The sequence below is a fragment of the Salmo salar genome, chromosome ssa19, assembly GCF_905237065.1.
Source record: "Salmo salar chromosome ssa19, Ssal_v3.1, whole genome shotgun sequence".
In the NCBI taxonomy this organism is placed as follows: domain Eukaryota; kingdom Metazoa; phylum Chordata; class Actinopteri; order Salmoniformes; family Salmonidae; genus Salmo; species Salmo salar.
In genome coordinates, this window is record NC_059460.1 from 4,794,419 (window position 1) to 4,818,834 (window position 24,416).

The following is a 24,416-nucleotide window of genomic DNA, read 5'->3' on the forward strand; positions in this document are numbered from 1 at the left end:
GCCTGGAGCTGTTTTGCATCACCACTCCATAGAACCAAAATATCATCAATATACCGTTTCCAATGATGTAAGGCAAGAAAACATTTTTGAGAGGATTGAAAATAGACTGTTTCTCTATGTAACTCACATACAAATTAACATAGTTAGGAGCCATGGGGGATCCCATAGCATTACCCTTCGTCTGAATAAAGAAATCATTTAGAAACATGAAATAGTTATGTGTGAGTACTATTTCAGCCAATGTTATAATGCAGGCACTGGAAGGTAGTTCATAAGGGTCACGTTGCAGAAGAAAATGTTCCATAGCTTCAATACCGCCCTCGTGTGGAATATTTGTGTATAATGACTCAACATCAAAAGTAACTTACAAGGTATTCTCAGGAAGAGGATCAAGAGATTCAATAATAGAGATCATACTACTGGTGTCCTTTACAAAGAAGGGGAGCTGTTCTGCGAGTGGTCTAATAAAAAAGTCAACAAAAGTAGATAGAGGGGCCGTTACTGCATCAATGCCCACTACAATAGGGCGCTCTGGAGGTTTTGTAACATTCTTGTGTAATTTCGGCAAATTATAGAAAGTGGCAATTTTAGGGTGTTGAATAGCCAAAAAGTCATGTTCTTTTTTGGTTATCTGACCAGAACTTAAATACCGATCTAGGACAGAAAAGATAGTATTCTGAAATTGGGAAGTAGGGTCACTTCTGAGTTTCTTGTAAAAGGTGTTGTCAAGCAGCTGTCTATGACACTCATTTACAGTATAGCCCACTACTCAGCAATTTCACAACAGTTTTACCATATGTTTTTCCTATATAATGCAATTGTGCTTGATACAATACCTGCTAATTCTCTCTCTCTCTCTCTCTCTCTCTCTCTCTCTCTCTCTCTTTTTTTCAGGAATCGCGGTCTCTCCTGCTCAAGGACGTCCACCTGTCCATCAGCGAGTCCTTCTGTCTGGGTGTGAAGCTTGTGAGAGGGGCGTACATGGACAAAGAAAGGAAACTGGCCAATAGTGAGGGGTGGTCAGAACCTGTTCACGAATCCTGGGAGCACACCAATGACAGGTAACTCTCTTGTGCATGTCGGTTTTTGGGGTGACGGAAGATGTTATATTACGGAGTGGTGCACCAAGCACCACTCTCCCGACGTTCAAATAACCAATGTCCAAATAATCAATTCTTTCTCCTCAAGTCTACACCTGTGTCCACTCCTCCCCATGCATTAAACCATTGGATTGGTGCGGTGCTTAATTTGTAAATCGGGAGGTTCCGGAACACATAGTGAGCGCGAGAGGGGTGGGGGTATCTGGAGGGCTCTGAGGTTCCAGGACCACATTGAGAAAAAAGTGTCAAACACAACGTGGCAGCGTAGCAGATAGAGAAAACATCCAAGTAGCCTACTGTCTATTGTGGTGAAACGGACAGGTGCTGATTAATTCAAAGCATTTTAGATGTCACTGCAGTATGCCCACGTACTTGAGTATAGCTGCGGGGCTTAGACATGTCCAAATTTCTTATATCCTAATTTTCAAGATATCAACATACAGGAACATTTTTAGACAACACTGCAGAACACCCGCCACACACATACTCAGCTGTGGGGCTTACAAGACCCCAATTTCATATAATTGTCAAGACATCAATGTAGCAGTAGAACAAATATCACAATATCAGAATATAACTTAAAATAAAATGAATCAATGTAGGCTACAGCAGAACACACATATGAGAATATATAGGCCTCCTGCCTATGTGATAATATGAAGCACATATTCAGGTTACCTTTACCATACAGAACAAGTTTGTAAAGAAAAAATAAAAACCTACCTTGGTTTTCAAAACCTCCCACAATGACTCTCCCCATGTCAAGTCCATTTAACTCCTGTCAGTCAATTTCTTAATCTAAGCCATGAGCGGGCCTGTGGCTATAACTTTTAGCCTCCTTCTAAGGTTGTTCTGAAGACTCTGGCTGTAGTGTCTATTTTTTCAGAATGGGTGTCCTCTTTACCCTTATCTACAAGGCTTGCTACCACCAAATGCGCCTTGGTTAGGGCATGTTCAAAAACCTTTTTCTGAGGGCTCTTTGTTGTTGTTTTTTTACGTCTGAGGTATAGGATTTTAAATTACTGTACATCCCACCCACTCTTTTGCTAGTTTAATCCCTCCAGTCGTTTCAAGCTCCCTACCTTTCTGCATGTTGTACAGCCCAACTATTAACTATACATGACAAGTCAGGGGATATACAGTACCAGTCAAAAGTTTGGACACACCAACTCATTCAAGGGTTTTTCTTTATTTTCTACAATTTTCTAAATTGTAGAATAATAGTGAAGACATCAAAATTAGGAAATAAAACATATGGAATCATGTAGTAACCAAAAAAGTGTAAAACAAATCAAAGTAGCTACCCATTTCTTTGACAGCTTTGCACACTCTTGGCATTCTCTCAACCAGCTTCACCTGGAATGCTTTTCCAACAGTCTTGAAGTTCCCATATATGCTTAGCACTTGTTGGCTGCTTTTCCTTCAATCTATGGTCCAACTCATCCCAAACCAACTCAATTGGGTTGAGGTTGGGTGATTGTGGAGGCCAGGTCATCTGATGCACCACTCCATCACTGTCATTATTGGTCAAATAGCCCAATCACAGCCTGGAGGTGTGTTGGGTTATTGTCCTGTTAACCTGTTATGGCTAGGGGGCAGTATTTTCACGGCTGGATAAAAAACGTACCCGATTTAATCTGGTTACTACTCCTGCCCAGTAACTACAATATGCATATAATTATTGGCTTTGGATAGAAAACACTCCAAAGTTTCTAAAACTGTTTGAATGGTGTCTGTGAGTATAACAGAACTCAAATGGCAGGTCAAAACCTGAGAGATTCCTTTACAGGAAGTGGCCTGTCTGACCATTTCTTGAACTTCTTTGCCATCTCTATTTTTTACAAAGGATCTCTGCTCTAACGTGACACTTCCTACGTCTTCCATGGGCGCTCAGAGCCCGGGAAAAACCTGAATGTCGTCATCCCAGCCCCAGGCTGAAACACATTATCGCCTTTCTCAAGTGGCCGATCAAGGGACTGTGGGCTTAGGTGCGTGCCCTGGCCGCCCCTGTCTTTGTGATTTTTCCTCTGTTTGCCGAAAAGGAGATTCCCGGTCGGAATATTATCGCTTTTTTACGAGATAAATTGCATAAAAATTGATTTTAAACAGCGGTTGACATGCTTCGAAGTACGGTAATGGAATATTTAGAATTTTTTTGTCACGAATTGCGCCATGCGCACGACCCTGATTTACCATTTCAGATAGTTTCTGGAACGCACGAACAAAACGCCGCTATTTGGATATAACGATGGATTATTTGGGACCAAACCAACATTTGTTATTGAAGTAGCAGTCCTGGGAGTGCATTCTGACGAAGACAACAAAGGTAATAACATTTTTGTTATAGTAAATCTGATTTTGGTGAAGGCTTAACTTGCCGGGTGTCTAAATAGCTAGCCCGTGATGGCTGGGCTATGTACTTAGAATATTGCAAAATGTGCTTTCACCAAAAAGCTATTTTAAAATCGGACATATCGAGTGCATAGAGGAGTTCTGTATCTATAATTCTTAAAATAATTGTTATGCTTTATGTGAACGTTTATCGTGAGTAATTTAGTAAATTGTTAGTAAATTCCCCGGAAGTTTGTATGCTGTATGCTAGTTCTGAATGTCACATGCTAATGTAAAAAGCTGTTTTTTGATATAAATATGAACTTGATTGAACAAAACATGCATGTATTGTATAACATAATGTCCTAGGTGTGTCATCTGATGAAGACCATCAAAGGTTAGTGCAGCATTTAGCTGTCTTCTGGGTTTTTGTGACATTATATGCTAGCTTGAAAAATGGGTGTCTGATTATTTCTGGCTGGGTACTCTGCTGACATAATCTAATGTTTTGCTTTCGCTGTAAAGCCTTTTTGAAATCGGACAGTGTGGTTAGATAAAGGAGAGTCTTGTCTTTAAAATGCTGTGAAATAGTCATATGTTTGAAAAATTGAAGTTTTTGTATTTTTGAGGAATTTGTAATTCGCGCCACGCCTATCATTGGATATTGGAGCAGGTGTTCTGCTAGCGGAACGTCTAGATGTATTAAAAACAAATGATAATCCCACTAAGTGCAAACCAGATGGGATGTCGTATCACTGCAGAATGCTGTGGTAGCCATGCGGTTAAGTGTGACTTGAATTCTAAATAAATCACTGACACTGTCACCAGCAAAGCACCCCCACACCATAACACCTCTTCCTCCATGCTTCACGGTGGGAACCACACATGCAGAGATCATCCATTCACCTATGTCTCACAAAGACATGGCGGTTGGTACCAAAAATCTCAAATTTGGACAGATTTCCACCCGTCTAATGTCCATTGCTCGTGTTTCTTGGCTTCTAATTGGTGTCCCTTAGTAGTGGTTTCATTGCAGCAATTCGACCATGAAGGCCTGATTCACGTAGTCTCCCCTGAACAGTTGATGTTGAGATGTGTCTGTTACTTGAACTCTGTGAAGCCTTTATTTGGGCTGCAATCTGAGGTGTAGTTAACTCTAATGATCTTATCCTCTGCAGCAGAGGTAACTCTGGGTCTTCCTTTCCTGTGGCGGTCCTCATGAGAGCCAGTTTCATCATAGTGCTTGATGGATTTTGCGACTGCACTTGAAGAAACTTTCAAAGTTCTTGACATTTTCCAGATTGACTGACCTTCATGTCTTAAAGTAATGATGGACTGTCATTTCTCTTTGCTTATTTGAGATGTTCTTGCCATAATATGGACTTGGTCTTTTACCAAATAGGGCTATTTTCTGTATACCACCCCTACCTTGTCACAACAAAACTGAATGTCTCAAACGCATTAACCTCTCTAGGCTAGGTGGCACCAAATCGTCCACACCTACGTAACAGCCAGTGTAATCCCGTGGCGCGAATTACAAAAACCTCAGAAATGCAAAAACTTCAATTTTTCAAACATATGACTCTTTTACACCATTTTAAAGACAAGACTCTCGTTAATCTAACCACACTGTCCGATTTCAAAAAGGCTTTACAACGAAAGCAAAACATTAGATTATGTCAGCAGACACCCATTTTTCAAGCTAGCATATAATGTCACATAAACCCAAACCACAGCTAAATGCAGCACTAAACTTTGATGATCTTCATCAGATGACAACCCTAGGACATTATGTTATACAATACATGCATGTGTTGTTCAATCAAGTTCATATTTATATCAAAAACCAGCTTTTTACATTAGCATGTGACTAGCATGTGACTAGCATTCCCACCGAACACTGCCGGTGAATTTACTAAATTACTCACGATAAACGTTCACAAAAAGCATAACAGTTATTTTAAGAATTATAGATACAGAACTCCTCTATGCACTCGATATGTCCGATTTTAAAATAGCTTTTCGGTGAAAGCACATTTTGCAATATTCTAAGTAGATAGCCCGGCATCACAGGGCTAGCTATTTAGACACCCAGCAAGTTTAGCACTCACCAAAGTCAGCTTTACTATAAGAAAAATGTTATTACCTTTGCTGTCTTCGTCAGAATGCACTCCCAGGACTTCTACTTCAATAACAAATGTTGGTTTGGTTCAAAATAATCCATAGTTATATCCAAACAGCGGTGTTTTGTTCGTGCGTTCAAGACACTATCCGAAAGGGAAAATAAGGGTGACGAGCATGGCGCAATTCGCGACAAAAAATGTCTAAATATTCCATTACCGTACTTCGAAGCATGTCAACCGCTGTTTAAAATCAATTTTTATGCCATTTTTCTCATAAAAAAGCGATAATATTCCGACCGGGAATCTGCGTTTAGGTAAACAGAGGAAAGAAAATAAAGCATTCGGTCGACTCGGGCACGCGCCTAAGCCCACAGTACTCTGATCGGCCACTATCCAAACGCGATAAAGTGTTTCAGCCAGAGCCTGCCTCGATATCCTTCAGCTTTTTCCCGGGCTCTGAGAGCCTATGGGAGCCGTAGGAAGTGTCACGTTAGAGCAAAGATCCTAAGTCTTCAATAAAAACAGCCTAGATGAAACACATCTTGTCAGACAGGCCACTTCCTGCATGGAATCTTCTCAGGTTTTGGCCTGCCATTTGGGTTCTGTTATACTCACAGACACCATTCAAACAGTTTTAGAAACTTTAGGGTGTTTTCTATCAAAAGCCAATAATTATATGCATATTCTAGTTACTGGGCAGGAGTAGTAACCAGATTAAATTGGGTACGTTTTTTATCCGGCCGTGTCAATACTGCCCCCTAGCCCTAACAGGTTAAGAAGGAAATGCCACAAATGAACTTTTAACAAGGCACACCTGTTAAACAAATCAAAATATATTTTATATTTGAGATTCTTCATAGTAGCTACCCTTTGCCTTGATGACAGTTTTGCACACTCTTGAACATTCTCTCAACCAACTTCATGAGGTAGTCACCTGGAAAGCATTTAAATTAACCTGTCAACAGCCAGTGGAATCGCGTCACGCGAAATACAAATACCTCTATATGCTATAACTTCAATTTCTCAAACATATGACTATTTGACACCATTTTATAGATACACCTCTCCTGAATCGAACCACGTTGTCCGATTTCAAAAAGGCTTTACAGCAAAAGCAAAACATTAGATTATGTTAGGAGAGTACCCTGACAAAAAAAACACACTGCCATAGCATGCATCACAAATACCCAAAACACAGCTAAATGCAGCACTAACCTTTGACAATCTTCATCAGATGACACTCCTAGGACATCATGTTACACAATACATGCATTTTTTGTTCGATAAAGTTCATATTTATATATAAAAACAGCATTTTACATCGGCGCGTGACGTTCAGAAAATATTTTCCCTCAAATGCTTCCGGTGAATCAGCGCTACAATTTACAAAATTACTATTCGAAAACATTGTTAAAATTTATTGTCATTCAAAGAATTATAGATTAACATCTCGTGAATGCAACCGCATTGCCAGATTTAAAAATAACTTTACTGGGAAATCACACTTTGCAATAAACGACGTGGTATGCTCAGAAAAATAGGCTAGGCGATACATGTTAGCGCCATCTTGGAACCATCTAAAATCAAATATACTATTGTAAATATTCCCTTACCTTTGATTATCTTAATCAGAAGGCACTTCCAGGAATCCCAGGTCCACAACAAATGTAGTTTTGTTTGAAAAAGTTAATAATTTATGTCCCAATAGTTCCTTCTTGTTAGCGCGTTCCGAAGGCTACTCATAATGTACTGAAGTGCGCGGGACTTATCATCACGAATGTGCAAAAAATATATATTTACGTTCGTTCAAACATGTCAAACGTTGTATAACATAAATCTTTAGGGCCTATTTCAACCAGAGCTTCAATAATATTCAAGGCGGACGATTGCATTGTCTTACTAAACGTTTCGGAACAAAAGGATTCCCATGGGCGCCTGCGTCATAGTAGTAATGGCCCTCCCCCTGTGACCAACTTCCCAAGTCTCTCTTTGGGTCAGTTTCTACCATAGAAGACTCAAACCACTTTGTAAAGACTGTTGACATCTAGTGGAAGCCTTAGGAAATGCTAAATGATTAATAAGTCCCTGTGTGTTTCAATGGCAAAGGCTTGAAAGTAATTCCACACATCAGATTTCCACTTCCTGTTAGGATTTGTCTCAGGGTTTTGACTGCCATATGAGTTCTGTTATACTCACAGACACCATTCAAACAGTTTTAGAAACTTTAGAGTGTTTTCTATCCAAATCTACTAATTATATGCATATTCTCGTTACTGGGCAGGAGTAGTAACCAGATTAAATCGGGTACGTTTTTTACCCGGCCGTGCAAATACTGCCCCCTATCCCCAACAGGTTACACTTTTTTTGGTTACTACATGATTCCATATGTGTTATTTCATAGTTTTGATGTCATCACTATTTTTCTACAATGTTGAAAATATTAAAAATACAGAAAAACCCTTGAATGGGTAGGTGTGTCCAAGTTTTTGACTGGTACTGTACGTTTGCTTGTTCTTGAACTGCAAATTGCACCTACTCCGAGCACTTTGTTGGTGGATGCACTGCCCCCACCCCCCCAACTCCCCACCTCCCTCTCCCACTGAGTCTGATTCGCTAGTAGACCTACTAGCTAGTGGAGGTGCCGATGGTGATGCTGAACTGGCGGGATTAGCAGCGCTGCTAGCTAAGGCATGCCATCAGGAACAGTTTGCCCCTCACTCCTCTCCTTCGGCATTGATAGTTCTCTGGCTTGTTCTGGGTTCAATTCAACATATTTCTCTGAATTTCTGGACTTGAAAAATGTAATCAAACTCGATTGCCTGGTCTTATCCATTTTTGATTTGGTTTTCCTACAATTCAAATTCAGTAGGGAGATGACTAGCCTAGGCTACGTAATGTGATTACGTAGGAACCTCTTCACTAGCTGACCACCACTACCAAGACCTGTCTCAAGATCAGTTATTTACCCCACCGACCCTCCCCATAACCTCTATATACAAATAAGAGAGCAGGTCTGGAATCAGAGTGGCAGGATAGGATGATTACACAGAATTGTCACTGTGCTTTTACATGATGGTCTTTCTGGGGGGTGGGAGAAATAATGAGGAGGTAACTTGATTAGAATTTTATTAGAATGTCTACAGTGCGAACAGTGAAACAATAAATAAATCATGCCTCGAGAGCTACCGGATCAAGACAAATAGGTGCCGGAACAAACAAAGTCAAATCAGAGAGGTGCCGGATCCTGTTCCTGGCAGGATCTTGCTCAAATTAAGCACTGGATTGGTGTTAGCCTGGACATATTTTTTTTGTGCAAATTACATCATTTCCATAACTATTCAGAACCTTTACTCAATACTTTGTTGAAGCACTTTTGGCAGCGATTACAGCCTTGTGTCTTCTTGGGTATGACGCTACAAGCTTGGCACACCTGTATTTGGGGAGTTTCTCCCATTCTTCTCTGCAGATCTTCTCAAGCTCTGTAAGGTTGGATGGGGAGCGTAAATGCTCTGGCTGGGCCACTCAAGGACATTCAGAGACTTGTCCCAAAGCCACTCCAGCGTCGGGCTGTCACACCCTAGCTGGCTCGATAAGTTCTTTCCCCAGTTGGCTCGGAAAGCGCCCATCCCACGTCGGACCTCAGCCGGATCGTCAGGTTCTTACGCCCAGACGGCTCGTCAGGCTGCTATGCCTCAGCTGGATCATCGGGCTCCCACGCCGCAGCGGGATCGACAGGCCTTTCTCGCCTCAGCCGGATTGACAGGCTCCTATGCCTCAGCTGGCTCACCAGGCTCCCATGCCTCTGCCGGTTGGTCGGGAGTTTATGCCCAGCCAGCTTGCTCAGCGCCCGTGCCTCGGCCGGTCCGTCAGGCTGGCCCAGTTGGGACGCCGGGTGGCGCTTCTAGAGGGTGGGGTACTGTCAAGTCTGCTCCCGCTCTCCCTCTTTGGCGCAGGCTCCCCAGCATTACGCAATCCTGCCACCATCAGTAAGCACTCTTTCCCCGTCACGCGCATCTGCACTCATTGGACTCACCTGGACTCAATCATCAAATTAAGCACTAGATTGGTGTTAGCCTGGACTAGAGGGAGTTTCCACCATATCTCTTATAACAGTTGTTTCTTTTGAAATCCATGAAACAGGAGTGAACGTGCACATTTCACGAGAAAAAGATTGATTATTGGGAATGTTTTTAACCATTAATGGTTTTGTTATGATATGTTAATTTAAAAATATCATTGATATGATAATGCTATGTCACAACATGCCATTGTGTATCTCCATAATGTTGTTGTGCTCCTGTAGTTATAACGGATCATTGGACATCCTGCTGGAACTCATCTCCCGGGACCCTCAGCGCTATCGGATCATAGTCGCTACGCACAACGAGGAGTCTGTCAGGCGTGCAGTTCAACGGTAAGATTCACTATTGTTTTACCTCAAATTTAGAAATATTCCTGTCCATTTAGGGGACCCTCTTTTGGCTCAAGAGCACCCCCAGAGGTAAAAGTTATGTAAAGCCTCTCATGCAGCACAGGCATTACATGACATTGAATTGGTATTGTGACATCTGTCCTAAGGATGGGAGAGCTGGGAATAGACAAAGATGGTGGATCTGTGTGTTTTGGTCAACTGTTGGGGATGTGCGACCATGTGTCTCTCACTCTCGGTAAGGTTCCTTTCTCCCTTCAAATCCAACTTGTATTCAAGTGTATCGTCAAAGAAACTCAAGTCCCTATTCTGCCTTTCCTTGCTTAGCTACACAGATTAAGATAGTGTTGTGCATAATATTTACTTTTTTCTTCCCATATCCATCTTTCCTTGTTTCTCTGCCTCTCTCTATCCTTCCCTCTTCCTCTCCTCTCTCTCCTCTCCCCCACCCATCCTCTCTAACCTCTCCCTCTTTACTTCCTTGTCCTTTCTCTGTCCCTCTCTCCTGCCTCTGTCTCTCTCTTTCTCCTGTCCTCCCTCTGTCCCCTCAACGCCCTCTCTTTATATCCTTGTCCTTTCCCTCTGTCTTTCTCTGTCCTTTGCTTCTGTGTCTCTTTTTCTCCACCTCTCCCCCTTTTTTACCCTATCTCCTCCCCCATAGCCCAGCAGGGTTACTTGGTGTACAAGTCGGTGCCATATGGCTCGGTGGACAACACCCTGCCCTACCTGGTGCGCCGTGCCCAGGAGAACCGTACCGTGCTGCAGGGCATCCGCAAGGAGAGAGACCTCCTGAGACTGGAGCTCCACAGGAGGCTGCGACAGGGGCTCAGACAGGGAAGCTAGGGGTAGGGAGGATAGGGAAGCGGGGATGGTGTGGGCTAAATTTGCATTAAAGACAGTCAATTCAGGAAGTAAACTAAAACTCTTATTCAATAATTTAAAAAAGGCCATCTACTTTTAGTGATTTCTCAATAAAGGATAAGCAAATTATGTCAAAAGTTTTTCAATTGTTTTATTTTTTAATTTACAACATCTGAATTTATTGACTTTACCTAATTTCTCAAGATTTCCAGCCGTTGCCTAGTCTATACGCACATGATTGAAATCAACACAGGTAGGCTGTTGCATTGTTTTCAAATAGGTAGCTTATTTTTCAGATAAACCAGAATCTACAGGCTGCAGCCCAATATATTTTTTAACTATACAAATTTGCTTAGTAAAGTAAGTTAGATGATAACAATTTCTGTAATTCCCTTTCTACAAACGACCCACTCAATCTCTAGACCAGATTTGATTAATTCAAACAGTTAATAACCATGCACTTTGTTTGAACTGGCAGTTGGCTGTAATCAACAATAATGATACTGACAACAAATTACATTGACAACGTCATACATAATTCCGAAACCCAATCCAGTTGATAAATGTAGAATGTTCATGCATTTATACACCGTTTTTCATAACCACTACCAGCCTACACATAATCTTTCGTGGACAGACGTATGTAACATAAATGGTACCATAGCATCTGACTGTGGGATGCGACGACTAATGAGGAACTTGTGGAACAGTATCCGGTGTGGTGATACTGATGGTTTGTTGAAACTGATGGTTTGTTTACATAGCAGGTTAGGAGAACTAACGCAGCAGGTTAGGAGAACTAACGTAGCAGGTTAGGAGAATGAGGTTAGGGTTAGGAAAAGGGTTAGGGTTAGGCTTAGCTAAAATGGTACAGTTCTCAACAACTGTAGTCCCTGACGCGACAACTAGATAGAGATGTAGGCCTACGCCATCTAGCCACAAGTCCAGACAAACCATAAGTGTTGATAAACTATCATTATCATAACACCTTTGTGCAGATTTTCTATTACTGATCATTTTGACAAATCCCGATTTTGCAGGTGCTCGCATCTTTCAAATATCTGAAGAGGAGGGGGACATTTGGCCCATAGACTTACCTGAAACTTGCAGAGAGATGGGGGTGGAGCTGCTTCCGCTCCTCGCTCTAGTGTCTTTTCTAACACTTTTCTAATCTCCCCCCAAGAATCTGAGTCAGTTATGCAAGACTTTAGTTCTGGGTTTCCGAGATTACCCTATACATCATTGTAGGCTTGCAGTTTACAATTCCAGAGGTAACAATGCATAAACAGTCAATTTCTGACAGCTCATTTAACCTGCATTGCTCCGCGAAGATGCAAGAAAAATAAACTTGCTGCCTAACATGATGTGCTATAGGCTTGTGACACAATTGATGCTCGCGACCCATCTGTTTTCTCTCATTCACTTCTATGCATTCTATTTCCAGCGTAAGTACGATTGTTCACGTGTGTATAAAAATAACAAAATGGCTGCGTGGCTGGATTCTTCATGCACCCAGGTGATTTTATTGTTACTATGGTTTGACCTTTAGGTCTTCATCAGGCATCCATATCCCAGGATGGGGTGGGGGGTGGGGGTGGGGGGGTCCTATACAGTGCATTCGAAAAGTACAGCCATATTCTAAAATGGATTATATAATTTTTTCCCCTCATCAATCTACACACAATACCCCACAATGACAAAGCAAAAACAGGTTTTTATACATTTTTGCAAAAAACTTAAATATCAGATTTACGTACAGTTGAAGTCGAAAGTTTACGTACACTTAGGTTGGAGTCCTTAAAACTCGTTTTTCAACCACTCCACAAATTTCTTCTTAACGAACTATAGTTTTGGCAAGTCGGTTAGGACATCTACCTTGTGCATGACACAAGCCATTTTTCCAACAATTGTTTACTGACAGATTATTTCAATTATAATTCACTGTATCACAATTCCAGTGGGTCAGAAGTTTACATACACTAAGTTGACTGTGCCTTTAGCAGCTTGGGAAATTCCAGAAAATTATGTCATGGCTTTAGAAGATTCTGATAGGCTAATTGACATAATTTGAGTCAATAGGAAGTGTACCTGTGGATTTATTTCAAGGCCTACCTTCAAAATCAGTGCATCATTGCTTGACATCATGGGAAAATCAAAAGAAATCAGCCAAGACCTCAGAAAATAAATTGTCGACCTCCACAAGTCTGGTTCATCCTTGGGAGCAATTTCCAAACGCCTGAAGGTACCACATTCATCTATACAAACAATAGTAAGCAAGTATAAACACCATGGGACCACGCAGCTGTCATACCGCTCAGCTTGGAGATGCGTTCTGTCTCCTAGAGATGAATGTACTTTGGTGTTAAAGGTGCAAATCAATCCCAGAACAACAGCAAAGGACCTTGTGAAGATGCTGGAGGAAACCGGTACAAAAGTATCTACATCCACAGTAAAACAAGTCCTATATCAACATAACCTGAAAGGCTGCTCAGCAAGGAAGAAGCCACTGCTCCAAAACCGCCATAAAAAAGCCAGACTATGGTTTGCAACTGCACATTGGGACAAAGATCGTACTTTTTGGAGAAATGTCCTCTGGTCTGATGAAACAAAAATAGAACTGTTTGGCCATGGAGGAAAAAGGGGGAGGCTTGCAAGCTGAACAACACCATCCCAACCGTGAAGCACGGGGGTGGCAGCATCATGTTGTGGGGGTGCTTTGCTGCAGGAGGGACTGGTGCACTTCACAAAATAGATGGTATCATGAGGATGGAAAATTATGTGGATATATTGAAGCAACATCTCAAGACATCAGTCAGGAAGTTAAAGCTTGGTCGCAAATGGGTCTTCCAAATGGACAATGACCCCAAGCATACTTCCAAAGTTGTGGAAAAATGGCTTAAGGGCAACAAAGTCAAGGTATTGGAGTGGCCATCACAAAGCACTGCCCTCAATCCTATAGAAACTTTGTGGGCAGAACTGAAAAAGTGTGTGCGAGCAAGGAGGCCTACAAACCTGACTCAGTTACACCAGCTCTGTCAAGAGGAAGGAGCCAAAATTCACCCAACTTATTGTGGGAAGCTTGTGGAAGGCTACCTGAAACTTTAGACCCAAGTTAAACCATTTAAAGGCAATGCTAACAAATGCTAATTGAGTGACCCACTGGGAATGTGATGAAAGAAATAAAAGCTGAAATAAATCACTCTACTATTATTCTGACATTTCACATTCTTAAAATAAAGTGGTGATCCTAACTGACCTAAGACAAGGAATTAAATGTCAGGAATTGTGAAAAACTGAGTTTAAATGTATTTGGCTAAGGTGTATGTAAACTTCTGACTTCAACTGTAACTATTCAGACCCTTTAGCACCCTTGGCAGCGATTACAGCCTCGAGTCTTCTTGGGTATGACGCTACAAGCTTGGCACACCTGTATTTGTGGAGTTTCTGGCTGGGCCACTCAAGGACTTTTGGACACTTGTCCAGAAGTCACTCCTGCGTTGTCTTGGCTGTGTGGTCATTGTCCTGTTGGAAGGGGAACCTTCCCCTCAGTCTGAGCTCCTGAGCGTTCTGGAGCAGGTTTTCATCAAGGATCTCTCTGTACTTTGCTCTGTTAATGTTTCCCTCGTTAATCTTTCCCTCGATCCTGACTAGTCTCCCATTCCCTGCTGCTGAAAAACATCCACACAGCATGATGCTGCCACCACCATGCTTCAAATCAAATCAAATCCAAGTTTATTTGTCACGTGCGCCGAATACAACAGTGAAATGCTTACTTACAGGCTCTAACCAATAGTGCAAAAAAGGTATTAGGTGAACAATAGGTAAGTAAAGAAATAAAACAACAGTAAAAAGACAGGCTACATACAGTAGTGAGGCTATAAAAGTAGCAAGGCTACATACAGACACTGGTTAGTCAGGCTGATTGAGGTAGTATGTACATGTAGATATGGTTAAAGTGACTATGCATATATGATGAACAGAGAGTAGCAGTAGCGTAAAAGAGGGGGTGGTGGGTGGCGGGACATAATGCAGATAGCCCGGTTAGCCACTGTGCGGGAGCACTGGTTGGTCGGCCAAATTGAGGTAGTATGTACATGAATGTATAGTTAGTGACTATGCATATATGATAAACAGAGAGTAGCAGCAGCGTAAAAAGAGGGTTGGGGGGGCACACAATGCAAATAGTCTGGGTAGCCATTTGACACCTTTGGCAGATCCGTTCTAACTGACACTTCAAGACCAAACTACTACGAAGGACATGGTGACCTCTGGTGGACAACCAGAGACTTACAAAACCAGAGACTTTCTGTCGAATTACTCCCCAGCGTAGACGGATCGAGTGATTTCACCAGAGAGAGACACGACAAAGACATACAAGTGTAAATATGTACTTTGTGTTTCTAAATCCGAATGAGCGGTTGTTAGGGTGCTAAATATCCACATTTACGATGAGTATATTATTGAACTGTATGTACGATAGACTAATTCCTTTGTCTCTCCTCCTCCCGCTCTTTCTTCCCCCGCCTTTCATTGTGCAACAAGCCGTCATGTCGGGTTAGTCCACTAGGGACTTTTCATTGCATTATGTAGTAATCAATATATAATCTATCCTGTGTGTGTGTTTATGTTATTCTGTTTGATTATTTAGTTAGTTAGTAAATAAAATTTAAGCCAATTTGTGCAGATTTATAGGATATTACGATGTTCAGAATGAGTTATGAGGTAATAATAATTAATGGATGACTAAGATGATCATTTGGTTAATTTGGGAAACGGTAACTCATTAAATAAACTTTTTCCGTGGTGCCCCAATTGTTACATGATTAATTGAATCATCGTATTAATTAAACATAGTTAATTTATTTGATAAAATAATCACCATTGCATTAATGGTAGCAATGTCACAACATTTCTCATGGTCTGCGAGTCCTTTAGGTGCCTTTTGGCAAACTCCAAGCGGGCTGTTATGTGCCTTTTACTGAGGAGTGGCTTCTGTCTGGCCCCTCTATCATAAAGGCCTGATTGGTGGAGTGCTGCAGAGATGGTTGTCCTTCTGGAAGGTTCTCTCATCTCCACAGGGAAACTCTGGAACTCTGTCTGAGTGACGATTGGGTTCTTGGTCACCTCCTTGACCAAGGCCCTTCTCCCCTGATTGCTCAGTTTGGCCGGGCTGCCAGCTCTAGGAAGAGTCTTGGTGGTTCAAAACTTCTTCCATTTAAGAATGATGGAGGCCACTGTGTTCTTGGGGACCTTCAATGCTGCGGAAATGTTTTGGTACCCATCCCCAGATCTGTGCCTCGACACAAAACTGTCTCGGAGCTCTACGGAAAATTCCTTTGACCTCATGGCTTGGTTTTTGCTCTGGTTTGTGCCTTTCCAAATCATGTACAATCAATTGAATTTTCCACAGGTGGACTCCAGTCAAGTTGTAGAAACATCTCAAGGATGATCAATGGAAACAGGATGCACCTGAGCTCAATTTCGAGTCTCATAGCAAAGCGTCTGAATATTTATGTAAACAGGCGCGGATTCCCTCTCCAGAGCTTGGCGAATGTCCACATCTACGTCCCAAAGCACGGGGACAACAACTCGGGAGAGCGGAATGATGGGTACACTCAGGACAGGAACCTCTCCCGAATCAAAGAAGACGGGACAGGGCATCGGCTTTGATGTGACTTGAACCTGGGCGATATGATAAGGTGAAGTCGAATCTAGGGAAGAAAAGGGCCCACTTTGCTTGGCACGCAGGTTCCAATGGTTGGTGAGGATGAGAAATAGATCCTCCAGCCAGTGTCTCCACTCCTCTAATGCCAACTTCACCTCTAAGAGCTCCGGTCGCTGACGTCATAGTACCTCTCTGCAGGAGAGTTTGTTTTGAGTAGTATGCACATGGATATCATTTCTGTGGGTTACCTTGATGTTGGGACAGGACGGCTCCCACGCCCACTTCTGAAGTGTCCACCTCAACCATGAAGGGCAGCGTACGATGGGTGTTTGAGCCACGGGCGGAGGTGAAACGCCCTTTCAGTATACAGAAGGCCTCTTTGGCTGCAGTACCCCACACCAACTTACGGGGACCACCCCTGAGGAGAAAGGTGAGAGGAGAGGTGATGGAGCTGAAGTTCCTAATGAAGCGGCGGTAGAAGTTGGCAAACCCCAAAAAACGTTGTAGCCCCTTTATGGTTGTTGGGACTGGCCATAACCAGCCACAACCTTCCTCTCCTCCATCATCACTGCCTGTGGACTGATCTGGTATCCTAAGAAGGAGACCGCGGCCTGATGGAACTGGCACTTCTCCGCTTTCACATACAAGTGATTCTCCAGGAGGCGTTCTAGGACTACTCTAACGTGGGTAATGTGATCCTCCAAGGTGGCTGAGTGGACCAGGATGTCGTCGACATACACGACTTGGCGCCTGGGCATGTCCCGGAACACCTTGTTAACAAATGCCTTGAACACCGACGGAGCATTGGCTAATCCATAAGGAATTACCAAGTACTCTTAGTGGCCAGACATTGTGCTGAATGCCGTTTTCCATTCATCCTCCTCCCGGATGCGGTGTAGATTGTAGGCACTCCAAAGGTCCCATTTGGTCAAAAAAAAAGAGTGCAGCGCGGAGCTGTTAGATCGCAGCCGGCAACAACTGGAGAGGGTAGCGGTACTTGGTGGTGATGGAATTGCGGCCTCTGTAATCAATGCACGGGCGTAAAGCTCCGTCCTTCTTGGCCACGAAGAAGAAGCCTGCTGATTCAGTGGAGGTGGACTTGTGGATGAAACCCTGTTGGAGAGCCTCCTGGCTGTACTCCTCTATAGCCTTGGTTTCAGCTACCGACAGAGGGTAGATGCGGCTGCACATAGAGCCTGCAAGCAGGTCGATGGCACACTACCAGGGCCGAAGTCGGCTAGGCGAACCGAACTAGTATGCTGGCATACTCCCTTAAAACCTGTTATGGATTGATCCCGTTAGCGGGATCGATATGACAACAGCCAGTGAAAGTGCAGGGCGGCAAATTCAAAACAATAAAAATCTCATAATTAAAATTCCTCAAACATACAAGTATTATACACCATTTTAAAGCTTTACTTCTTGTTAATCCAGCCACAGTGTCTGATTTCAAAAAGGCTTTATGGTGAAAGCAAACCATATGATTGTGTTAGGTCAGCGCCTACACACACAAAAACACAGCCATTTTCCAGCCAAAGAGAGGAGTCACAAAAAGCAGAAATAGAGGGAAAATTAATCACTAACCTTTGATGATCTTCATCAGATGACACTCATATGACTTCATGTTACCCAATACATGTATGTTTTGTTCGATAAAGTTCATATTTATATCCACAAATCTCAGTTTACATTGGTGCGTTATGTTCAGTAATCTTTTGCTTCCAAAACATCCAGTGATTTTGCAGAGAGCCACATCAATTTACAGAATTACTCATCATAAATGTTCATGAAAATACAAGTATTATACACTTTAGATAAACTTCTCCTTAATGTCAGATTTCAAAAAAGCTTTACCGAAAAAGCAATAATCTGAGTACGGCGCTCAGACACAAAAACATGCCCAACAATATATCCGCCATGTTGGAGTCAACAATAGTCAGAAATAGCATTATAAATATTCACTTACCTTTGATTATCTTCATCAGAATGCACTCCCAGGAATCCCAGATCCACAATAAATGTTTGTTTTGTTCGATAAAGTCCATCCTTTATGTCCAAATACCTCCTTTTTGTTCGCGCCTTCAGTTCACAAATCCAAATTCATGATGCGCATGTCAGACGAAAACTCAACAATTTCCATTACAGTTCCTAGAAACATGTCAAACGATGTATAGAATCAATCTTTAGGATGTTTTTATCGTAAATCCGCAATAAAGTTTCAACCGGAGAAATCCTTTGTCTTCAGAAATGCAATGGAACTGAGGTACCTCTTACGTGAGCGCACATGCCTGAGGCTCATGCCCTGCTGGCAGTGTTCTGACTCCAGGAGCTCTTATTCATCCCCACTTCACAGTAGAAGCCTCAAACAAGGTTCTAAAGACTGTTGACATCTAGTGGAAGCCTTATGAAGTGCAAAATGACCCCACAGACACTGTAGTTTGGATAGGGAATTAATTGAAGTCCTACAGACCACTTCCTGTTTGGGTTTTTTCTCAGGTTTTTGCCTGCCATATGAGTTCTGTTATACTCACAGACATCATTCAAACAGTTTTTGAAACTTCAGAGTGTTTTCTATCCAAATCTACTAATAATATGCATATCTTAGTTTCTGGGAGTGAGTAGCAGGCAGTTTACTCTGGGCACGTCAGTCATCCAAGCTACTCAATACTGCCACCATCCATAAGAAGTAAAAGACATTCGCTTGAAAAAAGCGGAAATAGTACTGTTTGTCCATTTCGAGAAGCTGTAGCCAGTATATGCTTCCTCAAAATAGTCCGAATTAATCTAAGAACTCAAGAAATATGTCATTGATTTTGACGTTTTTGCAGAGATCTTAGTCATGCAATTTTACATCTAACTAAGATGTTGGTGCAGTATTTCTAAATGAAAAAATTTGCATGAAAACGAGTTGTCTCTCCTTGAATGACAAGACTACTGAAGAATCCCTACTGTTGACCAATTTCCAACTAAGGGAAGTAGACTTTGGCTACCGACTTCAGCTTGCCTCAAGAAAAAATGTTGTGTGCCCGAACAACCGAAAAACTGTTACCTAATTCCTAAACGAAAAGAAAACGTCACAAAATGTCATCATAATATACAGTACCAGTCAACGTTTAGACACACCTACACATTCCAGGGTTTTTCTTTATATTTACTATTTTCTACATGGTAGAATAATAGTGAAGACATCAACACTAGGAAATAACACATATGGAATCATGTAGGAACCAAAACAAGTGTTAAATATTATATATTTTATATTTGAGATTCTTCAAAGTAGCCACCCTTTGCCTTGATGACAGCTTTGCACACTGTTGGTATTCTCTCAACCAGCTTCATGAGGTAGTCACCTGGAATGCATTTCAATTAACAGGTGTGCCTTGTTAAACATTAATTTGTGGAATTTATTTCCTTTTTAATGCGTTTGAGCCAACAAGTTGTGTTGTGACAAAGTAGGGGTGGTATACAGATGATAGCCCTATTTGGTAAAAGACCAAGTCCATATTATGGCAAGAACAGCTCCAAAAAGCAAAAAGAAAACGACAGTCCATCATTACTTTAAGACATGAAGGTCAGTGAATCTGGAAAATGTCAAGAACAAGTGCAGTTGCAAAAACCATCAAGTGCTATGATGAAACTGGCTCTCATGAGGACCACCACATGAAAGGAAGACTAGCGTTACCTCTGCTGCAGAGGATAAGTTCATTAGAGTTACCAGTCTAAGAAATTGCAGCCCAAATAAATTCTTCAAGTAAGTTCAAGTAACAGACACATCTCAACATCAACTGACTATGTGAATCAGGCCTTCATGATCGAATTGCTGCAAAGAAACCACTTCTAAAGGACACCAGTAAGAAGAAGAGACTTGCTTGGACCAAGAAACAAGAGCAATGGGCATTAGATTGGTGGAAATCTGTCCTTTGCTCTGATGAGTCCAAACTTGAGATTTTTGGTTCCAACCACCGTGTCTTTGTAGATGAAGAGTAGATGAATGGATGATCTCCGCATGTGTGGTTCCCACCGCAAAGCATGGAGGAGGAGGTGTGATGGTGCTTTGCTGGTGGCACTGTCAGTGATTTATTTAGAATTCAAGGAAAACTTCACCAGCATGGCTACCACAGCATTCCGTAGCGATTCACCATCCCATCTGGTTTGTGCTTAGTGGGATTATCATTTGTTTTTCAACAGGACAATAACCCAACACACTTCCAGGCTGTGTAAGGGCTATTTGACCAAGAAGGATAGTGATGGAGTGCTGCATCAGATGACCTGGCCTCCACAATCACCTGATCTCAACCCAATTGAGATCGTTTGGGAAGAGTTGGACTGCAGAGTGAAGGAAAGCAGCCAACAAGTGCTCAGCATATGTGGGAACTCCTTCAAGGTTGTTGGAAAAGCATTCCAGTTGAAAATGGTTGAGAGAATGCCAAAAGTGTGCAATGCAGCTGGCAAAATGGCATACTAAACACACCGGTGCAAAATCGTATCAAGATAATACGTAATATTCAATATCAGTAAGTTAGACTAAATATTAGCACTTCATATACTCGGGGGTAATTACATTCAATCTGGAAAATAACAAAACAAATCATAAGGCTAGAGAAATGTTTTGAAAAATATTACAAAAACAAGCAACACTCAAACATGACCGAGAGTAAATGTGAAGAATCAATATCGAAAAGGAAACGTGACTCCTCCACGTATACAAACGATTTATGCTTTTCACCACTGGGACTGGTAAGTGTGGAAAACGATCTGTTAAAATCGACAAATGACAAACTGGGCATACTTCATTTAGTCAGTAAGTATATAAAGGAGTTGAAGGCGAGCCTTGAAATGAGTGATGAAACAGCTGCGATAATGGAGAAAGAAACAAACAAGCTAAAAGCGACAGTCAATAAGATAGAAACGGACGTTAATGAACTTAAAAAGGAGAACATCTTTCTGAGAGAAGCCTTACTATACATACAGACTAGATCTATGATCTATGAGAGAAAATCTAGTACTTACAGATACCCGAGAAGGAGAAGTTCCCAAAAACGTATTGAAGGAATTCTTTCTTACAGTGCTTCGATAAAATCCAATGCAAAAGTGTACACAATTTCGGGCAAAGAGGACAGAGATGTGAGCATCGAATTGTTGCCAAATTTGCTGTCTTTAAGGATAAAGTAAATGTTAAAAACTTGGGTAAAAGACTCACTGGCACGAAAATAGGCATGAATGATCAGTTCCTGAGGGAGCTTGCAGAACGGCGCAGAGTTCTGCATCCAATCTTCAAGGAAAATAGATTGAAAGGGAAACATGTAGCTCTCGTAGTCGATAAACTGTATATTGACAACCAAATGTTCTGAGACACAAAGACTACTATGGCTATTCTAAAAATTACAAAGTTTTCATAGAGGAGTCGAATAATGGAGCACCCAATACTAGCCATGGTAGGGATTGTAATAATACAAAAAAATGATAGAAATGCAATATTTATTAAATAAATAAAGTACAACTACACGATACCAAACAAGATAGGGAATGTTGTAAAATAATTAGTATTCAATTTTCCATTTATATTACTTTATAAACAGATAAGACGGAATTTGAAGAAAGGATAACTAGCAAAATAACACATCTTCAAATATAAGTAATTGGAACACAAAATAACACATTCAACATGGTGGAGATAGAAACACAGCAAACAGAAGACATAGAAGGCACAGTATGTGGGGATGTATTGTGATGGAAGGTGTGGTGTGTGTGTTTGGTAAAGGGTGGCGTTAAGTGAGTGAGAAAGGAAATGGTTGCATATCCCATAACCAATGTGTGTCTGTGAGCAGGGCTTGTGAGAGAGAGCTTTCAATTTTGTGCAGATGAGGATATACATTTTATATGAATTATACATCTAATTTATTTCTGTATTGTTCTATCATGATGGAACTACATTTAAAAATAAATTATACATCTAATTTATTTATTTATTGTCCTATCATAATGGAATGGTCCACAACCCTATACCCTAGACACACACCTGAACGACCCATATACTAAAGAGAAGTCCCTATCTGTTTTATGGGCCTGCTGTTAGCTGCCTGTATGCAGCCAAAACAGAAAGATAAATGTGGTCAGAGACCTACTAGAGCAGCACCGCCAACCTCAAGATTCTGAGCCTACCTGGCAGGGTTGGTCCTACATAGCAAGAGCCCCCTGATGGGAGTGCATAATATACAAGGAAATTCTCAAAGCTGCTGATGAGAACCTTGACGACCTTGTACCTAGCTGGTGGGGATTGTGGTGGGGTACCCCCACCCATGTAGTGGCAGTGCTGGATACACTAGCTGCAGTAACCCATGGGAGGGGGTCACACTCGCACAATCAGAGAGTGGGCATACTATTGTGGTCCTGGTGGCACAAAATAATTAAAGGTCTGACTGCACAGAGATGCTTGGGAAAATGGTCACAACGGGGGACAGGCGTGCATGTGTTTCAGGGGAACGGTTGGATCTGATCTCCATCACCTAGGTCTTGACAATTTTTGCTCAATCTTGCATGCTTTCTCAAACAGCTGTAACTGTACAGTGAGGGAAAAAAGTATTTGATCCCCTGCTGATTTTGTAAGTTTGCCCACAGACAAAGAAATTATCAATCTTTAATTTTAATGGTAGGTTTATTTGAACAGTGAGAGACAGAATAACAACAAAAAAATCCAGTAAAACGCATGTCAAAAATTTTATAAATCGATTTGCATTTTAATGAGGGAAATAAGTATTGCGCCTTGGTTAAGTGGTCTATCAGAGGACCATCAGACTGAGGCTCGTGCACGAGGGGATCCCATGTTTTTATTTTCTCTCTCTTTGAACGTAAACACGCGTTCCCGGTCGGAATATTATCGCTTTTATTACGAGAAAAATGGCATAAAAATTGATTTTAAACAGCGGTTGACATGCTTCGAAGTGCGGTAATGGAATATTTAGATTTTTTTGTCACGAAATGCGTCGTGCGCGTCACCCTTCTTTACCATTCGGATAGTGTCTTGAACGCACGAACAAAACAGAGGATATTTGAACATAACTATGGATTATTTTGAACCAAACCAACATTTGTTATTGAAGTCGAAGTCCTGGGAGTGCATTCTGACAAAGAACAGCAAAGGTAATCAAACTTTTCTAATAGTAAATCGGAGTTTGGTGAGGGTCAAACTTGGTGGGTGTCAAAATGCCGAGCTAGCCGTGATGCCGGGCTATCTACTTAGAATATTGCAAAATGTGCTTTCACCGAAAAGCTATTTTAAAATCGGACATAGTGAGTGCACAAAGGAGTTCTGTATCTATAATTCTTAAAATAATTGTTATGTTTTTTGTGAACGTTTATCGTGAGTAATTTAGTAAATTCACCGGAAGTTTGCGGGGGTATGCTAGTTCTGAACGTCACATGCTAATGTAAAAAGCAGTTTTTTGATATAAATATGAACTTGATTGAACAAAACATGCATGTATTGTATAACATAATGTCCTAGGGTTGTCATCTGATGAAGATCATCAAAGGTTAGTGCTGCATTTAGCTGTGGTTTGGGTTTATGTGACATTATATGCTAGCTTGAAAAATGGGTGTCTGATTATTTCTGGTTGGGTACTCTGCTGACATAATCTAATGTTTTGCTTTCGTTGTAAAGCCTTTTTGAAACCGGACAGTGTGGTTAGATTAACGAGAGTCTTGTCTTTAAAATGGTGTAAAATAGTCATATGTTTGAGAAATTGAAGTAATAGCATTTCTAAGGTATTTGAATAACGCGCCACGGGATTCAACTGGCTGTTGAGTAGGTGGGACGATTTCGTCCCGCCGATCCTAGAGAAGTTAATATGCCTTGTCCATTGCTGTTCTGGTTAGTGATTGTTTTATTTCACTGTAGAGCCTCTAGC

At 41.5% G+C, this 24,416-nt stretch overlaps 1 protein-coding gene across 4 annotated transcripts in view; it reads left to right on the top strand.

Moving 5' to 3' along the window:
• Positions 1-10,981, top strand: part of prodh2 (proline dehydrogenase 2) — a 40,606-nt gene extending 29,625 nt beyond the window's left edge. For all 4 annotated transcript variants that reach the window (XM_045701999.1, XM_014157025.2, XM_045702000.1 and 1 more), the window contains 4 exons: positions 895-1,061; positions 9,858-9,968; positions 10,133-10,221; positions 10,645-10,981. In XM_045701999.1, coding sequence (XP_045557955.1) covers positions 895-1,061; positions 9,858-9,968; positions 10,133-10,221; positions 10,645-10,826 — 549 coding nt within the window. In that variant the 3' untranslated portion in view covers positions 10,827-10,981. The remainder of the gene's footprint in view (positions 1-894; positions 1,062-9,857; positions 9,969-10,132; positions 10,222-10,644) is intronic.
• Positions 10,982-24,416: the final 13,435 nt, after the last annotated feature.